We start from the raw sequence: 19979 nt of genomic DNA on the forward strand, positions 1-19979 counted from the left end.
TATCAAGAGTCAAAAGACAACCCAGAGAAAGTATTCTGAAATCATATATTTAAGAAGAAATTAATATCTAGAATATATAAATAACTCTACAATTCAACAACAAAAAACAACCCAATTCAAAAATGGGCCAAGGACTTGCAGAGACATTTCCTCAAAGATATACAAATGGCCAACCAGCACATAAAAATATGTTTAACATCACTAACCATTAGGAAGTTGTAAATCAAAACCACAATGAGCTATCACTTCCTACCCATTAGGTTGGCTATAGCCAAAAAAAAAAAAAAAAAAAGCAGAAAATAACAGTTATTAAAGTAGTTGTAGAGAAACTGAAGTACTTGTGCTTTGCTGGTGTAAAATGGTACAAGCACTGTGAAAAAGAGTATGTGGTTCTTCAAATAATTAAACATAGAATTACCTTATGATCCAGCAATTCTATTTCCAGGTATATAATTACACTTAAAAGAATTGAAAGGGGCGCAAACAGATTATTAGCACACTAATGTTCACGGCTGGATTATTCACAATAGCCAAAAAGTAAAAACAACCAGTGCCCATCAGCAAATGAATGGATAAACAAAATGTATATACATTTAACGGAATATGATCCAGCCTTAATAAAAAAAAAAAAGGCAGGGGGAGGGCACTGGGCTTGGGAGGCCAAGATAGGTGAATTGCTTGAGCCCAGTAGTTCGAGACCAGCCTGGGCAACATGGCGAAACTGCATCTCTACAAAAAATACATAAATTAGCTGACATGGTGGCAGGCGCCTGGAGTCCCAGCTACTTGGGAGGCTGAGGTGGGAGGATCACCTGAGCCAGGGACAGTCAAAACTGCCATGAGCTGTGATTGCAACACTGGACTACAGCCTGGGTGACATAGTGAGACCCTGTCTCAAAAAAAAAAAAAAAAAAAAAAAAAGAAATCTGACACTTGCTATGACATGGAGAAACTTTGAGGACATTATGCTAAGTGAAAGGTCAATCCACATATATGAGGTACCTAGAATACTAAAATTCATAGAAACAAAAAACAGAACAGTGGTAGCAAGCGCTAAGAGAAGGCAGGAATGAGGAGCTAATGTTTTATGGGTATGTTTCAGTTTGGGATGATGAAAAACTTCTGGAGAAGGATAGTGGTGATGGTTACAAAACATTGTGGATATTGGTGATGGTTACAGAACAATGTGATTGGTTTTTTCCACCCTAGTAACGTTAAAACTAGCAAAGACCAGCTCCTAGAAGGTCTCTACCCTCTATAGGAAAAATACACCAATTATACCTCCATACCTGCCTGGAAAGCACATAGAGTCATATCAGCTTTGGAAATGGAGACCAGTGCTCCCACTTTCCATCACCCATTCAAATGCATAAGGAAACAGCAACATTAGGTGATTCATTTATTACCGTAACAGCCAGCACACTCCCCGGTCATTACTGTATTGTACCACTTGCGAAGCAGAAATCTTTAATTTTTCTGGCACGAGACTACATATGATAAAATACAACAAAATCATGAGAACACCTCAAGGTACTGTAGTACAGAACTGCCCATGTTTCTTCGTGGAAAAAAATCCTAGGCCTGACAGATTTTATTAGCTCAACCAAACAGAATAAATAATAATAAAAAACAATAGAATCCCAAATAAAGGAGAGTTAGTACAAGTCCTAAAAACAATAGTCATGACCTGGTTAGGCTTTTGAGGGAATCTGAACCTTGAAATATTATTTAAGTTGACTTTTGGAACTGGTTTCTGTGTGGATTAATGCTGTCAATAATTTGATGCTATCCAAATGAGTAGAACCCGAGGTATTCCAATGCAACCAAACTTAATTTCAGTTATGCCCAAAAACAAAGAAAGGGAATAAAAAGAAGTACTTTAAAGTACCCATATCAGGCTTTAGGAAGCATTACTTCACAAGAATCAGGCTTTGGTATTTAAACTTGAAATGTACAATTGAGAAGCTGAAAACACAGAGTCTGGCTCAGGAAGTTAGCAGTATACCACTACATGATAAGCCTGCTGTGATGACATTCTTTATTAACATTTGTTGTTTTACTTCAAGTACTCTTGAAAGAATGGTTTTTCAAAATGTGCATTTTAAATAAATTTGAATATAACCACACTTCTTTCAAGACATTCCACAATATAAACTGTGTGCCGATTTGTACAGAAGCAATCCTCCTCCAGTTATGCCAAATAATCGCAAATTCCAAAAGTCAATGAGAATATTTTCTACTGTTTGAAAGCTTTTAAGAAAAGGATGTATGGATGAATCCCCAACTAATATCAGCTTTGTTTTCCATATATGTTTAAATTCAAAAACTTCAGACTTTACCTTGAAATGTTGAAACGTGCGCTTACGATATTCAAACCACTCCACAAAAAAATGCAGGCTTCGAAAAAACATGAACAGATCTTTTCTGTCTTCTGCTCTGTAGGAATAAATGATCCTCTGATTAATAAATATCATTAAATGATAGACCCAATCTAGCTTTATTTCTTATTTTTCCTTTTCATGTATCCTACACTAAAATCAAAAGCTACTTGATGTAGTTCTACATATCAATTCCTGCACTTGTCTGTGTGTGTTCCTCTGGTGTGACTGCTAATGCTACTTTCTCAGCCTAGAACACCCCTTTCCCCATTTTCAAATGTTTAAGTCTACCTATTATTCAAATCACTCAAATGCCACATTCTCTGAAACTTTATTCGATGACTGTAGTATAATAAAGAATAATGAAGAATAGACAGTATGTAAGTGCCAGTTTCTGGCATAGTGCTTTAAAACCTTTGGAACTTCCTGAGTGATAGATGTGTCTTTGTTATGCTAACGAGCTGTCTCACAGTGGCTCCTACATATTGCAGACTGGAGGCGCTTCACCAGGAAAACACATCGAACACATCACCAAACACATCATTTGAGGGCTAACCAGGAGCATGGCAGAGCTTCCTGGTTGGTGAATACACTGATGTGCTGGGAGGATAATGTGCCTGGATTCCACAAGGAATCTCTGTCTCCCCAACCCCCAGACCTTCATCTACGCATTACTTCCATTTGGCTGTGTCTGGGTTGTATCCTTCATAATAAAATGCTAATTATAAGTCTAGTGTTTTCATTAAGTTCTGTGAGTGGTTCTAGTAAGTTATTAAACCTGAGAGATTTGTGGGAACTCCAGAATTTATGGCCAGTTGGTCCTAACTGCAGGTGGACCCTGACACTTGCAGCTGGAGTGTGAAGTGGAGACACTCTTGGTGAAGACCTCTGCCTGTAATCTGGAGGTCTGTTAGTGTGAGAACTGAACTGAGCCGCAGGACATCCAGTTGGTGGCAGAGAGTCCTTGTCAGAACAACCACCACACCACATATCCTATTCCCTGACAGCTAGAAATAATCTCATTCCTTTGCCTATGAGAACTCTCACAGGAATGAGTCTTAATTCTCTTAATAGTACATCTATATTAAGAATGTAAGCCACATACACCACAAGTAACTTGAAGGTAAGAACCACGTATCATTTAATCATTCATTTGATAAATGATTGCGGGAGTTGAGTTCCTGTGCCAGTCATGATAGAGTAAGCATATTCTACCCCAATGCTTCCATGACCTATAATTTAAAACCATGGACACAGCACATAAAGCAAACATCAGAAACTCTGAAATGTGGAAAGAAGAAAGCAGGTCAGGTAGAGTCTTCAGGAATCAAGGGAGGATCTGGAAATGAATTCCTTAGGATTTATTTTTGTCTCCTGTATATCCCAGTCTGTACACAGGAGCTAATTGCAACCCAGAATTACCAAAGGGTACATTAACAACAACAACAACCCAAAAAGCCTCGGGAAAGACCATTCCCTCTAGCCAATGGAGATCGTGCAAGATGAAAAGAAACAGGCCTGGCAGAAGGGAACCCTAATGCCAAAGAGGAGCTGTGCCCCTTTCACTCCTAATCAGGCACTTTAGCCACAGAGGCTGAGGTGTGAAGCCTGTCGACTATCACTGCCAACAATAAGAAAAGCAGGCAAAGCACAGTCCTCACCTCCCAAATGGGTACTGCTACCAGAAAGACTGAGAGAGGAAGCTTTGTCAGCAACGCCCGCCTAACACCAAGCAAACAGAAGCAAAGAAAGGATGTCATTTCTGTTCTCGACCAACATGGCAGCTGCACACACAGTGGGGTGCTCTGCTAACTTTCCACACCCTGCACGTAAGTCATCCCAAGAAGAGATAAGGGAGAATCAGAGAAGAGGAGCCTTCAGACAAGAATCTTTTACATCTGTTTATGAAGTCCTAAATAACTCATACATAAAACGAACCAGAATCTACATAGAAAAAAATACTGAGAACTGAATTATAGTGTAGAATAATTTCCAGAATTCACATTGGCCTTGGGATAGTACATGAGTGGGGCAGACCACAACAGGATATTGAACTACAGACTAAAGTGGGCTGGGGTGTGCTTTTGACTTAGAAATGCATCAATAAGAACAACAACAAAAAAAATGGCAAAGTAGGAAGTGCTAGGGGTCATCCTGTCTCAGAAACACTGAAAACTATTGCATAGCTGTCAGAATCACTTTTACTGGAATGTGGGAAGAGAGTAAAAAGCTTACAACTAAGAAAACAATCAGGAAAAGGGCAACTGAAAAAGGGTAAGAGCACTTTGTAGTATTGTAAAATACCCTTGCCACACTCCCTACCTGGCCACAGTAGCAGTCTTAAAGATAGCATGCTACTCTACTAGCCTGAGAACCTAATCCTGACAACAGTCAAAGGGATCCCATTCCCAAGGAATTGTTTGTCTTGACTTGGCTCCCAAGTAAAAGAGACCTCATTCCCAAGGAACTGTTTTGATTCAAGGGTCTGAGTGCATTTCAGCTAAGTCAGAACTTTGTTGCAATTGATACAGGAGCTAGAAAGAAATTATTTAGGTAGATAGTGAGGGTTAAGGAGCCCTCAAGCAAAGCTTCCCTTTTAATAAAAAGCAGCCCCCAAATCATTTCTTTTCTAACAAAGAGCAGCCTGAAAAATAGAGCCGCAAACATAGATAAGCAAGCTGGAAGCTTGCACAAGTAAAGGCTGTGCAATAGAAAAGGAGGCAGTGTCTGATTTACATAGGACATGAAAAATTGGTCAGACCAGGTGTGCCACTTGCATAGGATGTGAAGAAGCTGGCTGCCCCACCCTAACCTTTCATTATGCAGATGGATTCTCTACCGGGCCAGCTCCATGTTGCCTGCTTTTTTACTGTAACATACCTGGCTTCCAGGTAGCCCTGGAAACTTATCCTGTTGAATGACTAGCGGAATTACTAGCCCTGGAAGCCAGGTATGTTAAACATAGAGGCTCCATCTTGCCCTTTTTTTTTTTTTTTTTTTGAGACAAAGTCTCACTCTGTCGCTCAGGCTGGAGTGCAGTGGTGCCATCTCCGCTCACCAAAACCTCCGCTTCCTTAGTTCAAGTGATTCTCCTGCCTCAGCCTCCCAAGCAGCTGGGATTACAGGCGTGCACCATGATGCCTGGCTAATTTTTCTGTGTATTTTTAGTAGAGACAGGGTTTCACCATATTGGCCAGGCAGGTCTCGAACTCCCAACCTCAGGCGATCTGCCCACTTTGGCCTCCCAAAGTGCTGGGATTACAGGCGTGAGCCACTGTGCCCGGTCTCCATCTTCCCTTTTCTTTGTCACCACGTGTACAGTAAAAAAGCAGGCAACATGGAGCTGGCCCGATAGAGAATCCATCTGCATAATAAAAGATTAGGGTGGGGCGGCCAGCTTCTTCACATCCTATGCAAGTGGCACACCTGGTCCCACCAATTTTTCATGCCCTATGTAAATCAGACACTGCCTCCTCAAGCTCATCTGTAAAACCTGCATTTGACTGCGGAAGTGGCAACCTGTTGCTGGAAGTCAGGGACCCCGAACCCTGAAGCCGTAGCAGAATGACATAAATTGTGAAGATTTCATGGACATTTATTAGTTCCCCAAATTAATACTTTTATAATTTCTTACACCTGTCATTACTGTAATCTCTGAACATAAATTGTGAAGATTTCACGGGCACTTATCACTTCCTCAATGAATATCCTTGTGATTTCCTATAACTGTCTTTACTTTAATCTCTTAATCTCGTCATCTTCTTTGTAAGCTGAGGAGGATGAATGTCGCCTGAGGACCCTGTGGTTGTGTCAACTGCACAAATTGTAGAGCATGTGTGTTTGAATATGAAATCTGGGTATCTTTAAAAAAGAACAGGATAACAGCGATGTTCAGGGAACAAGAGAGGTAACTTTGAACTGGCCGCTGGTGAGCCAGACGGAACAGAGCTATATTCCTCCTCTTTCATAAGCAAATAGGAGAAATATCACTGAATTATTTTTCTCAGCAAGGAACATCCCTGAGAAAGAGAATGCGCCCTGAAGGTAGGCTTACAGACAATCTCTTTTTAAGGCGTTGTCTTTTACAGTCGAAGCCGAAGGGATGAAATAAGCCCCGGTCTCCTATAGTGCTCCCAGATTTACTAGGATGAGTAAATTCCCACCTAATAAATTATGGTCAGACAGGTTACCTGCTCTCAAACCCTGTTTCCTTGTAAGATGTTATCTATGACAATGCGTGCCTGAAACTTCATTAGCAATTTTAATTTTACCTCATCTGGTGGTCCTGTGATCTCGCCCTGCCTCCATTTGCTTTGTGATATTTTATTACCTCGTGAAGTATGTGATCTCTGTGACTCACACCCTATTTGTGCACTCCCTCGCCTTTTGAAAATCACTAATAAAAACTTGCTGGTTTTATGGCTCGGGGAACATCACGGATCCTGCCAACATGTGATGTCTCCCCTGGACACCCAGCTTTAAATTTCTCTCTCTTGTGCTCTTTCCCTTTATTTCTCAACCCAGCCGAGACACTTGGGAAATAGAAAAGAACCCACGTTAAACATGGGGAGTGAGTTCTCCCGATAGCAACCCATTTTCTCCAGGACCCCTCTCTGTGCAGACAGTTCTCCTTCTTTCACCTATTAAACGTCCACTCTTAACCTCACCCTGGTATGTTCACATCCCGGTTTTCGGTGGCTGTGGGACAATGAACCTTGAGTATGACCCCAGACAACATGAAGACATAGCTACACAGGGGATATTTTTCAAAAATACTAAAAGGCAAATTAACAAGTCGCTGCTATGTAGGGCAAAAGAACAGTTGAGACAAACAACAGATATGCGGAAAGCCAAGAGAAGAAAAGGTAGGGAATGAGAATCTTTGGGGGATAAAGTCTTGGAAAAAGCGCTCAAGTATACCAGGGAACTACAAAGCCACTTGAATGCTCAGGGCAGAATGCATGCTTAGAAGAGAACTGAGGGGAGCATAACTTCAACCTCTGGCTAATCACTAGGCTAAGGACAGGACTAAGGCAGGGTTGTGAAAGACCTGGCTCATCACTGAAGTAGTGTCCCCATACAGAAACAAAATGCATAGACCTGGAGATGATATCCTTTTTTCTTTTTTCCTTTTTGCCCATCATAATATTCAAAATGTACAGTATTTAATGACAATAACAAAACCTAAGCATGCAAAGAAAAAAGAAAATATGGCCCAGTCACAGAAAAAAAAAAAAAGAAATTAACAGAAACTTATCCTGAGAATGACTAGTGGAATTACTAGGCTATGACTTTAAATCAACTGCCTTAAATATGTTTAGAGAACTCAAGAAAAATCAAGAGAACAAAGTATGCAACAAACAGGAAATGTCCATAAAGACAGAAATTGTTTTAAAAGAAATAGAAATTTTAGAACTGAAAAGTACAACAAATGAAATGAAAAATTCACCAAAGGGGCTCAACAGCAGATTTGAGTGGGCATAAGAATCAGTAAAAATGGCCAGGCATGGTGGCTCATGCCTGTAATCCCAGCACTTTGGGAGACCGAGGTGGGCAGATCACAAGGTCAGGAGTTTGAGACCAGCCTAGCCAACATGGTGAAACCCAGTCTCTATTTAAAAAATACAAAAATTAGCTGGGCGTGGTGGCATGTGCCTGTAACGCCAGCTACTCGGGAGGCTGAGGCACAAGAATCCCTTGAACCCAGGAGGCAGAGGTTGCAGTGAGCCAAGATCACGCCACTGCACTCCAGCCTGGGCAACAGAGCAAGACTCCATCTCTCAAAAAAAAAAAAAAAAGAATCAGTAAAAATGAATGTAGGTCAAGTGAAATTATCCAGTCTAAGAAAGAGAAAGAAAAAAGAATGAAGAAAAATAAACAGAGCCTAAGAGACTTGTGGGACATCCAGAAAAGTACTAACATATACATAATGAAAGTCAAAGAAGGAAAGTTGAAAAAAAATGGGAGCTGAAATTATATCTTGAGAAATAACAGTCAAATCCCTCTGGATGAAAAAGTTAATATACACATCCAAGAAGTGCATAAACTGCAAACTGGATAACCTCAAAGAGATCCACATCAAGAAACATTATGGTAAATCTGTTGAACTCCAAAGAGAGAGAATCCTGAGACTGATATCCAGCAAAAGTATCTCTCACAAAGGCAATAAAAATTAAGACATTCCCTGATTAAAGAAAGCTGAGGTCTATTACTTGTAGACTTGACCTACAAAAAAATGCTCATGGGAATTCTTTAGGCTGAAAGGAAAAAACACTGGACAGTAACTGAAAACCATACACAGAAATAATGAACAATGGTTACATAGGTAAGTAATAAAGAAAGTATCATTGTAGTTTGATTAATAAGCCCTCTTTTTCCCATATGATTTAAAGACAAATCATAAAACAAAAATTACAAATCTATGTTAATAGCCAAACAATGTATAAAGATGTAATCTGTGACAATCACAATATAAGGGGGAGAAATAGAGATATAAAAAGCAGAGTTTTAAAAGGTATTATTAATACCAATCTAGTTTAGTATTCATTTAAACTAGGTTGTTATAAGTTTAAGATATTACCTGTAATTCTCAAGGTATCCACTAAGAAAATAACTAAAGATTGGGAGGCTGAGGTGGGCGGATCACCTGAGGTTGGGAGTTCAAGACCAGCCTGACCAACATGGAGAAACCCCGTCTCTACTAAAAATAAAAAATTAGCTGGATGTGGTGGCGCATGCCTGTAATCCCAGTTGCTCGAGGAAGGAGAACTGCTTGAACCCAGGGGGCAGAGGTTGCAGTGAGCCAAGATCATGCCATTGCACTCCAGCCTGGACAACAGGAGTGAAATTCTGTCTCAAAAAAAAAAAAAAAAAAAAGAAAAAGAAAAGAAAATAACTGAAGAATACATCGATAAGGAAAGGAGAAAGAATCAAATAGTACACTATAAAAATCAATTAAACACAAAAGGCGGCAGTAATGGAAGAATAAAGGAAAAAATAAAGAAAACGAATACAAAATAGCTGGGCATCATGGCTCACACCTGTAATCCTAGCACTTTGGGAGGCCGAGGCAGGACGATCACCTGAGGTCAGGAGTTTGAGACCAGCCTGGCCAACATGGTAAAACCCGTCTCTACTAAAAATTAAAAAAAAAAAAAAAAATAGCTGGGCATGATGGCAAGTGCCTGTAATCACAGCTACTCAGGAGGCTGAGGCAGGAGAATTCCTTGAACCTGGAAAGCGGCGGTTGCAGTGAGCCAAGGTCGTGCCACCTCTGCACTCCAGCCTGGGAGACAGAGTGAGACGCCATCTCAAAAAAAAAAAAAAACAAAAACAATAAAAAGTCTCCTAACATAGAAAAGACCAGGACCAGAAGGAGTAACAGCCGAATTCTATCACACATACATAGAAGAACTAATATTAATCCTCCTGAAACTATTCTTACATCATCAAAGAGGAGAGAATTCTCCCTCACTCACTGCAAGAGGCCAGCATTACCCTGATACTAAAACCAGTTAAGGACACACAACCATAAGAAAACTACAGTCCCATATTCCTGATGAACACGGATGCAAAATCTTCAACAAAGTAATTAGCAAACCAAACCCAACAGCGCATCAGAAATATATCACGATCAGATGTAATTTATACCAAGGATGCAAGGATGATTCAACATATACAAATCAATAAATGTAATATATCACATCTACAAGATATAAGGAAAAAATATAATCTCAATTGATGCAGAAAAAGCATTTGATAAAATTCAACACCCTCCCAGGATTCAAACACTTAACAAACTAAGCATGGAGGGTATATACCTCAAAATAATACAGGCTACATACAAAAAACCCAAGCTAACATCATACGGAACAGGGGAAAGTTGAAAGCCTTTCCTCTAGAAACTAGACTAAGACTTCTACCACTCCTATTCAACATATGCCTAGTCCTAGCCAGAGCAATAAGGCAAAGGAAAGAAATAAAAGGCATCCCAATTGGAAAAGAGGAAGGTGAAATTGTCTCTTTTTGCTTATATGATCTTATATCTAGAAAAACCTAGACTCTACCAAGAAACTCTTAGATTTGATCAATGAATTCAGTTAAGTTGCAGGACAAAATCAATGTACAAAAATTAGTAGTGTTTCTATACACCAATAACAAATGAGTCATCTCATGCACATCCCAGGCTCATTGCTTTGAAGAATACTGTAAAAATGACCATATTGTCTAAAGCAATCTAGCAATTCAGTGCAATCCTAGCCAATCTCTAGAGATAATCAACAATTTGCCCTTGAGTGAGCTTTTCAAATGCAAAACAACCAACCCAGAATCCACACCTCCAAACACCTCCTTTACCAGGTTCTCTCTTTACCAGTTCTCTCCAGTATCCACCTGCTGTAATCACCCCAGGGCCATGTACAAGAGAGTTAACTAGGCTCTGACCCAGAGCCCACTGAAATTATTCAAACAAGCCAAGCTTAAACCAGCTTACGCTGCCTCAACCATTCCTTCCCACAGAAACCACCATAAAAGCTCTTGCCCATAGATTCCCCTCTCCTATTTGTCTCTTGACTGACCCCAGTGCTCCTCATGTGGCCCCTGTGGTGTGGTGTGCCTCTCCCTCTTGTGAACTGTAACTATGTTTTTAAGGGCAATTGTCTCTTAATCTGTTAGCTTCACTATATTATTTGTTAATAATAATAAAAGCTATTAAAATAGGCTCCATTTATTTTTAGAGAGAGTGTGTTGCTCTGTCACCTAGCCTGGAGTGCAGTGGCATGATCATAACTCACTGTAACCTGGAGTTCCTGAGCTCAAGTGACCCTCCCATGTCAGCCTCCTGAGCAGCTACAACTACAGGCAGGCAGACCTGGCAAATTTTTTTCAATTTCTTTTTTTGTAGAGACAGGGTCTCACTATGTTCCCAACACTGGTCATAAACTCCTGGGTTCAAGCGATCCTCCCATCTCAGCCTCCCAAACCATTAGGAGTACAGGCATGAGCCACTGCACCTGGACCATTTATTCTTAACTTTTAAATATTAACCATGCAGTGCATATGAACGTAGATATATGTCAAATGTAAGCTGCTGATTCCTGTTAGCAGCCAAAAAAACTATCCACAATATATAGATATACAATATACAGAGGTGAGATTTAGTTTGTCCACATCTGGTCACTCAAAACGTTCTGTAACAGATGATGAACTCATTGGGACTGCTTCCCAGAGAGACCTCATGAAATTGGTCTTCACAGCAGCTATAGTTATGTTTTTATGAAGGTGGTTAATTTGGTGCAGCTCTTGATCGTTGAATAAACGGCCCCATGAAGCTGCTTTGAAGCTAATTTTGATAAAATTATTGGAAGCTGAAATACAGGCTGAGTATCCCTTATTCAAAAATGATTGGTACCAGAAGCGTTTCAGATTTTGAATTTTTTTCAGATTTTGGAATATTTGCATGTATATAACGAGATCTCTTGGGGACAGTGTCCAGGTCTTAGAGGTAATTTTACACAATATTTTAAATAATTTTGTGTGTGAAACAAAGTTTGTGTACAATGATCCATGAGAAAACAAAGGTGTCACTATCTCAGTCACCCATGTGGATGATCTGTGGTTACTTAGCATCATCATCATTCCTGATACTGAATTTGTGATACCAATAAGCAATAATTTTCTTAACATATTCACACATAAGAACTTAACAGTAAAAAATGACATGTCATTAAATAGTGAAAAAATAATGTATGCAGTGCAGTATCACCAAAATACCAGTTACCAGCTTCTAAAAAACAGCAACAACTGGCCAGGCGCGGTGGCTCAAGCCTGTAATCCCAGTACTTGGGAGGCCGTGGCGGGTGGATCACGAGGTCAGGAGATTGAGACCATCCTGGCTAACACGGTGAAACCCCATCTCTACTAAAATACAAAAAATTAGCTGGGCGCGGTGGCGGGCGTCTGTAGTCCCAGCTACTTGTGAGGCTGAGGCAGGAGAATGGCGTGAACTCGGGAGGCGGAGCTTGCAGTGAGCTGAGATCACGCCACTGCACTCGAGCCTGGCGACAGAGTGAGACTCTGTCTCCAAAAAAAACCAAAAAAAAACAAAAACAAAAACAAAAAAAACAACAACAAAGAAAACAAACGGCAACAACTAACAATGGTAGGCTTCCAGTCTCCACCTATGATGCTGTGTTTTGATTAAAATGTTACTGTATGCCAGGTGCTGGTAGCTCACGCCTGTAATCCCAGTGCTTTGGGAGGCCGAGGCGGGTGAATCACCTGATGTCAGGAATTTGAGAACAGACTGGCCAGTGTGGTAAAACCCCATCTCTACTAAAAATACAAAACTTAGCTGGGCATGATACTCGGAAGGCTGAGGCAGGAGAATCGCTTGAACCTGGGAGGCAGAGGTTGCAGTGAGCCAAGATCGCAACATTGCACTCCAGCCTGAGTAACAAGACTGAAACTGCGTCTCAAAAAATAAATAAAATAAAATAAAATGTTACTGTATACCATATTTTATTTTTTTAGGTGAGAAGAAACATAAGAAGCAGTTGTGGGACCAAGAAATGGGTTCTCTAGGGATGAGGAGGCATTCTGCTGGATGGCTCCTGTAGAACCATTTTTAAATGTTTCCTCCAAAGGCTGGGCACGGTGGCTCATGCCTGTAATCCCAGCACTCTGGGAGGCTGAGGAGGGCAGATCACTTGAGGACAGAAGTTCCAGACCAGCCTACCCAACATGGCGAAACCATGTCTCTACTAAAAATACAAAAATTAGCTGGGTGTGGTGGCGTGTGTCTATAATTCCAGCTACTCGGGAGGCTGAGACAGGAGAATTGCTTGAACTCCAGAGGTGGAGGTTGCCGTGAGCCTAGATTGTGCCACTGCACTCCAGCCTGAGAGACAGAGTGAGACTCTGTGTCAAAAAATAAATGAATACATAAAAACAAAATAAACGTTTCCTCCACAGTTATCTGCCTCATTAACAACAGTTTTTGTCCTATTAATCTAGCTTTGATTTTAGAATCTGACATGATTTCTTGTTCTGTTATGAATGCATGCTGCTACCACAGCAGAAGGGAGCTGGGAGGGTCTTTTTCCCTTGAGGATGTTGAATGAACTGTGTTGTACACCTGCATTTTGACTGCAACCTGTCACAAGTCAGGTGTGGAATTTTCCACTTAAGGTAATCATGTCAGCAATCAAAAAATGTCAGATTTTAGAGCAGTCTGGATTTCAGATTATAGATGTTCAACCTGCCGGAATTCCATGAGAGCTCTTGGGGAAGTCAGTACTGAACTAACTGAATCGTGATCCTCTCAAACAATGTCCTCAAAACAGTCTCAGATGTTTGAAAAAATGAGCATGTATGTGTAATAATCATTCACTCCTATTTGTCTACAATGATTAATCAGAGGAATAATTTCTTCCCAAATCCCTTCCAGGTTTAACTTTTTATACTTTTCTGTGTTTTATTTTAAAAATAATGCCTTTTTAAAAAGAAAAAGACCACAAATACTGAAGAAAGCATCTGGCACATAAAATTCATTACTGAGGACTCTAACAAGATCAGTTGAGTGATCTGTAAATAGTGGTGGGCATATATACTCACTAAAGGAGTTTAGGAATCTGTGCCACAAGTAATACCAAAAATACACAATCTGTAAAATGAAGTAATTTCATGTCTAGTGGGTGGCCCAAAGCAGCAGTGTTTTTTGTCTATCTGGTTTCACTGAGAAGGATTCCCCAAGTGCTAGCAATCATCCCATGTTATAAAGAAGAGATCTAAGTTATGGATGTTCTTCTACAGCTCCATCATTCCAATTCCAGTAAATTCCATCATTTCTCAGATATATTTTATTCTTTAATTCATAAATTTATAAGGTTTTAGAATGGGACAGACTCCTGGAAATAATTTTTTTTTTTTTTTTTTTTTTTTTTGAGAGAGTCTCGTTCTGTTGCCCAGGCTGGAGTGCAGTGGCACTGTCTCGGCTCACTGCCAGCTCCGCCTCCCGGGTTCACACCATTCTCCTGCCTCAGCCTCCAGAGTAGCTGGGACTACAGGCGCCCGCCACCACGCCTGGCTAATTTTTTTGTATTTTTAGGAGAGACGGGGTTTCACCTTGTTAGCCAGGATGGTCTCAATCTGCTGACCTTGTGATCCGCCCACCTCGGCCTCCCAAAGTGCTGGGATTACAGGTGTGAGCCACCGCACCCAGTGAACCCTGGAAATAATTCTATCCAGTTCTTTCATTTTGCAGATAACTCCACAGAGATTAAACACTTTTTCTAATTCAATGCTGTTAGTCATTAGTTTAAGGGAAAAAAAAAAAAAAGAAATGAAATACATAAAGGTACACTGTCCTCATTATCACAAATTTATAATTTACACGAGGATAAGAATAGTTATAGGCTGGGCACAGTGGCTCACACCTATAATCCCAGCACTCTGTGAGGCCGAGATGGGGTGGATCACCTAAGGTCACGGGTTTGAGACCAATCTGGCCATCTCTACTAAGAATACAAAATTTAGCAAGGCGTGGTGGCAGACGCCTGCAATCCCAGCTGCTCAGGAGGCTGAGGAAGGAGAATCACTTGAATCCAGGAGGTGGAGGTTGCAGTGAGCCAAGATCGTGCCCGTGCACTCTAGTGTGAGTGAGAGCATGAGACTCTGTCTCAAAAAAAAATAAATAAAAAATAAAAAATAAAATAAAATAAAAAGGAGTAGTTATAATGCAAGGCATAATTTGCTACATTTTTGGTACATTTTTAGAGAGTACCTAGAGTTCATAACCAACTGACATGATCAGGCCAGGCAACCTCCTCCATGTACTCCTGTGTCACATTCTCAGTGAGGCCTTCCCCAATCTAGCTATTTAAAAATGGTACCTTCCCTCCTCCTGTGCATCGCAATCTCCCATCCTAGTTTATCTTCTCCCCACCACTTATCGATATCTAATATATTATTTATTTTACTTATCTGTTTTGTTTATTGCCTGTTTCCCCTACTAGAAAATAAACCTCTTGAATTTATGAAGACGGGTTTTTCTTTTGTTCACTGCTACATACTAAGCACAACGACAGTGCTTGGCTGCAGAATAGGCAACACATAACTGTCGGATAAATGAAGGAATACTAGTGACTTGTCTGTCTAATCTCTGCTTAACTTCAGGTCTTACATTTTCAAGTGGTTTGTTAGATGATTCACTCAAGAACTGTTTGAACACCAACCATGTACAAGGCACTCTCCTAGGTGACCTGGGGCTAATACCACCCCTCCCTCTCCCCTAGAGTAGACATTGTATGCATTTATATTCCCATAGCACTTACTCTACCATCAATTACCATGTATCATTGGTTTTGCACATACACTAGGTTCTAAGCTTCATAAAATTGAAAATTATCTTGTTCATCATTGTATTCTTAGAGACTAATACAATGCAAAGTATATAATATGCTTTTAACATACATGTATTTATTTATTTAAAAGTTTACATACAGTAAAATTCACTCTTTTTCTTAATTTTATGATTTTGACCAAATGAATAGAGTTGTGTATCCAACACAACAACCAGTTCCATCATACAGGAGAACATAAAGAAGCAGCACAGCAAATGTACTGTTAAGCCACAAGACAACGGACAAATACCTCTAAAGTACTCAGGAGAAAAAACCCAAAGAACCAAAACAGTCAACCAAGGATTCTATACCCCGAATGATATCTTTCAAAACCAAAAATGAAATAAAGACTTTTAAGGCCAAAATCATAGACAAAGCTAAAAAATCCATTAAAAGCAGAACATTGGGCCAGGCACAATGGCTCACATTTGTAATCCCAGCACTTTGCGAGGCCAAGGCAGGATGACTGCTTGAGCCCAGGAGTGTGAGACCAGCCTGGGTCACATAGTAAGACCCCTATCTCTAAGAAAAAAAATTTTTTTAATTGGGGGAAAAAAAAAAAAAAAGCAGGCCTTCACTACAAAAAACAATAGGATTGGCTGAGTACAGTGGCTCATGCTTATAATCCCAGCACTTTGGGAGGCCAAAGTAGATGGATCGCCTGAGCCCAAGAGTTCAAGACCAGCGGGGGCAACATGGCCAAAACCCATCTCTACCAAAAATACAAAAAATTAGCTGGGCGTGGTGGTGCGTGCCTGTAGTTCCAGCTATTCAGGAGGCTGAGGTAGGAGGATGACTTGAGCCTGAGAAGCGGAGGTTGTGGTGAGCCAAGTTTGCACCACTGCACTCCAGCCTGGGCGACAGAGTGACACCTCATCTCAAAAACAAACAAACAAAAAAACCAAACAAACAAAAAAACCAATAGGATTGAGCAAATGAATAACTTTGTTGATATTTCTAGGAGCCAAGTTTCTCAATATGGAAGAAAGGCTGTAGAAATGTGAAATGATAGTATGTATATAAACACATACATACTATAAACTGGGGATAAGCTGGAGTAGAACTGGACGCCTTGGTGTACACTCACGATTTTGTAAATATTTATAGTCATGTGTAGCTTAACGACAGGGATACATTCTGATAAATGCATTGTCAGATGATTTCTTTACTATAGGAACATCATACAGTGTACTTACACAAACCTAAATGGTACAGTCTACTGCAAACCTAGGCTATATGGTATGGCCTATTACTCCTAGGCTATAAACCTATACAGCATTACAGTACTAAATGCTGTAGGCAGTTGTAAAACAATGTTAAATATTTGTGCATTTAACATATCTAAATATAGGAAAGGTACAGTAAAATACAGTAATGTAATCATGAAACTACCTTGGTACATGCAGTCTGTCACTGATCAAAAAGTAGTTATGCAGCACATGACTATTAGTGCACATGAATATTTTATGAATCATGATTTCTTATATACAGGTTTGTGTGTGTGTGTGTGTGTGTGTGTATATGTATAAAAACATATTTTCTAGTACTGTTTGTTGAAAGAACCAAGAAGCAAAGACACTCCAATAGCAATGAACAGACCTAGTATCAGATCTCAGTCTCTAATACCATTTCCCACTAAAAGAAACTCTGGTTCCTCAGAAAAATTGCTGAATCTACACCTAGGGCAGGACAGGTATATTGTGAGCCTGGAAAAATCTTTTATTGATAGAATATGAGGAAGTGCTCAAAAATATAATAAGGAATTAACACATGGATTCAGGAGCCAGCTTAAAGAGATTCCCTCTGATCAAATCCAGGATACTTTGAGCACCAAAATAAATAAGAAGAGAAGAAATTATAAATCGTTGGGAAAAAAAAGAAATGAATTAATCCATACATATTATAAATATGGATATATACACATACATAGAGAATGGTGATCTGTTTCTTAGACATAATGCCAAATGCCTACTGAGAAATGTGGAGGAAGTAAGTGCTAGAATTGAAAAATCATCATTTTGCAAACATCACAGTAGCGAGTAGATAAGGCAAGAATCATCAGTAGATGCTAAATTGAGGAAGGAATATTAATAAAGAGTAGTAACTGCGTGGTCATCAAGTGTGTCCCCACAGATTGCATATTAGAGCCAAGGGAGAAAAAATTAATTATCATACAGTGGAGAAATATAACAGTTTCATTGAGCAAAAAACTTAGTATCACCTATGAGGGACACCTATGCTGAGAAGGACAAAATATCATCTATACAGAATTTGCCTAAGAAGGCATAGCCTCAACTGATCACAATAGAAGATCAAAGGCAAAATAAGAAACATTTTATTGGGGGAAAAAAGTAGAAAGAAAAAAAAACAAACAAAAACGTGGAAAGAACTTTTGTTTTTAGAGACAAGTCTTGCCCTGTGGCCCAGGCTGGAATGCAGTAGCATGATCATAGCTCGCTGCAGTCTCAAATGATCCTTTTGCCTCAGACCCTCAGATAGCTAGAACTATAGGCATGCACCACTATGCCAGGCTAATTTTTTTTTTTTAACTTTTTGAAGACATGGAGCCTTGCTCTGTTGCTCAGGCCGGCTGCAGGAAGAGCTTTTTAAAAAGATGACAAAGTGAAACATGGCAAAGAAAGACTAGGCAATAACTCCAGATTAAAGGAGACTAAAGAGACATGACAACTAAATGCAATACTTGACTTTAGACTAGATCATAAAATTCAAGGAGAAAGAAGATGCAATATAAGATATTATGAGATCAACTAAGAAAACTGGATTATGGAAAGCATATTAGATAAAAGTATCATATCAATGTCAATTTATGAAGTTGATCACTGCACTGTAATTATATAAGGGAATATCTCTAAACTTAAAACTGCACACTTGAGCTGGGTGCGATGGCTCATGCCTGTAATCCCAGCACTTTGGGAGACCAAGGTGGGTGGATCACTTGAGGTCAGTAGATTGAGACCAGCCTGGCCAGCATGGTGAAACCCCATCTCTACTAAAAATACAAAAAAATTAGCCGGGCGTGGCGGTGCATACCTGTAATCCCACTTACTCAGGAGGCTGAGGCAGGAGAATTGAACCCAGGGAGCGGAGGTTGTAGTGAGCTGAGACTGTGCCACTGTACTCCAGCCTGGGCGACAGAGCAAGACTCCATCTCTAACATAACATAACACAACACAGCACAACACAACACAACACAACACAACATAACATAACATAACATAACATAACATAACAAAACAAAATAAAATAAGGCCAGGTACGGTGGCTCATGCCTGTAATCCCAACACTTTGGGAGGCCGAGGTGTGCAGATCACTTGAGGTCAGGGGTTTGAGACCAGCCTGGCTAATATGGTGAAACCCCGTCTCTACTAACAATACAAAAATTAGCCAGACGTGGTGGTGCGCACCTGTAGTCCCAGCTACTAGGGAGGCTGAGGCTGCAGAATCACTTGAGCCTGGGAGGCAGAGGTTGCAGTGAGCCAAGATCTTCCCACTGCACTCCAGCCTGGGCAACAGAGTGAGAATCTGTCTCAAAAACTAAATAAAGTAAAATAAAATAATAAAAATGCACACTTAAGTATTTATGGGAAATGAACCACGATATATGCAATGTGTCCTAAAAAGGCTCCATATCAAGAACATCAATAGAAACATTAAAAATCTTGATAAACATGGCTGGGCGTGGTGGCTCACACCTGTAATCCCAGCACTTCGGGAGGCCGAGGCGGGTAGATCACAAGGTCAGGAGATTGAGACCATCCTGGCTAACACGGTGAAACCCCATCTCTACTAAAAATTACAAAAAAAATTAGCCGGGTGTGGTGGCGGGCGCCTGTAGTCCCAGCTACTCTGGAGGCTGAGGCAGGAGAATGGTGTGAACCCGGGAGGCAGAGCTTGCAGTGAGCCGAGATCGCGCCACTGCACTCCAGCCTGGGTGATAGCGAGACTCCGTCTCAGAAAAATCTGGATAAATATGACAAACTATTAGCCTTTTCTTAAGTTACTTAAAGTACATATGATGGTTGAAGTAAAACATTATAACGTTATCTAACGGGGTTATTATTATTACTATTTTTGAGACAGGGTCTCACTCAGTCTTCCAGGCTAAAGCGCAATAGCATAATCATGGCTCACTGCACTGTCAAACTCCTGGGCTCAAGTAACTCTCCTACCTCAGCCCACC

At 40.3% G+C, this 19979-nt stretch overlaps 1 protein-coding gene across 1 annotated transcript in view; it reads right to left on the reverse strand.

Annotated features, from left to right (window-relative positions):
• CENPP (centromere protein P) overlaps positions 1 to 19979 on the reverse strand; it is a 269089-nt gene that overhangs the window by 214250 nt on the left and 34860 nt on the right. Inside the window, exon 5 of the mRNA XM_007969749.3 lies at positions 2340 to 2436. Within this exon, the coding sequence (XP_007967940.2) occupies positions 2340 to 2436 (97 nt within the window). The remainder of the gene's footprint in view (positions 1 to 2339; positions 2437 to 19979) is intronic.

The sequence above is a fragment of the Chlorocebus sabaeus genome, chromosome 12 (assembly GCF_047675955.1).
Source record: "Chlorocebus sabaeus isolate Y175 chromosome 12, mChlSab1.0.hap1, whole genome shotgun sequence".
Classification (NCBI taxonomy): Eukaryota; Metazoa; Chordata; class Mammalia; order Primates; family Cercopithecidae; genus Chlorocebus; species Chlorocebus sabaeus.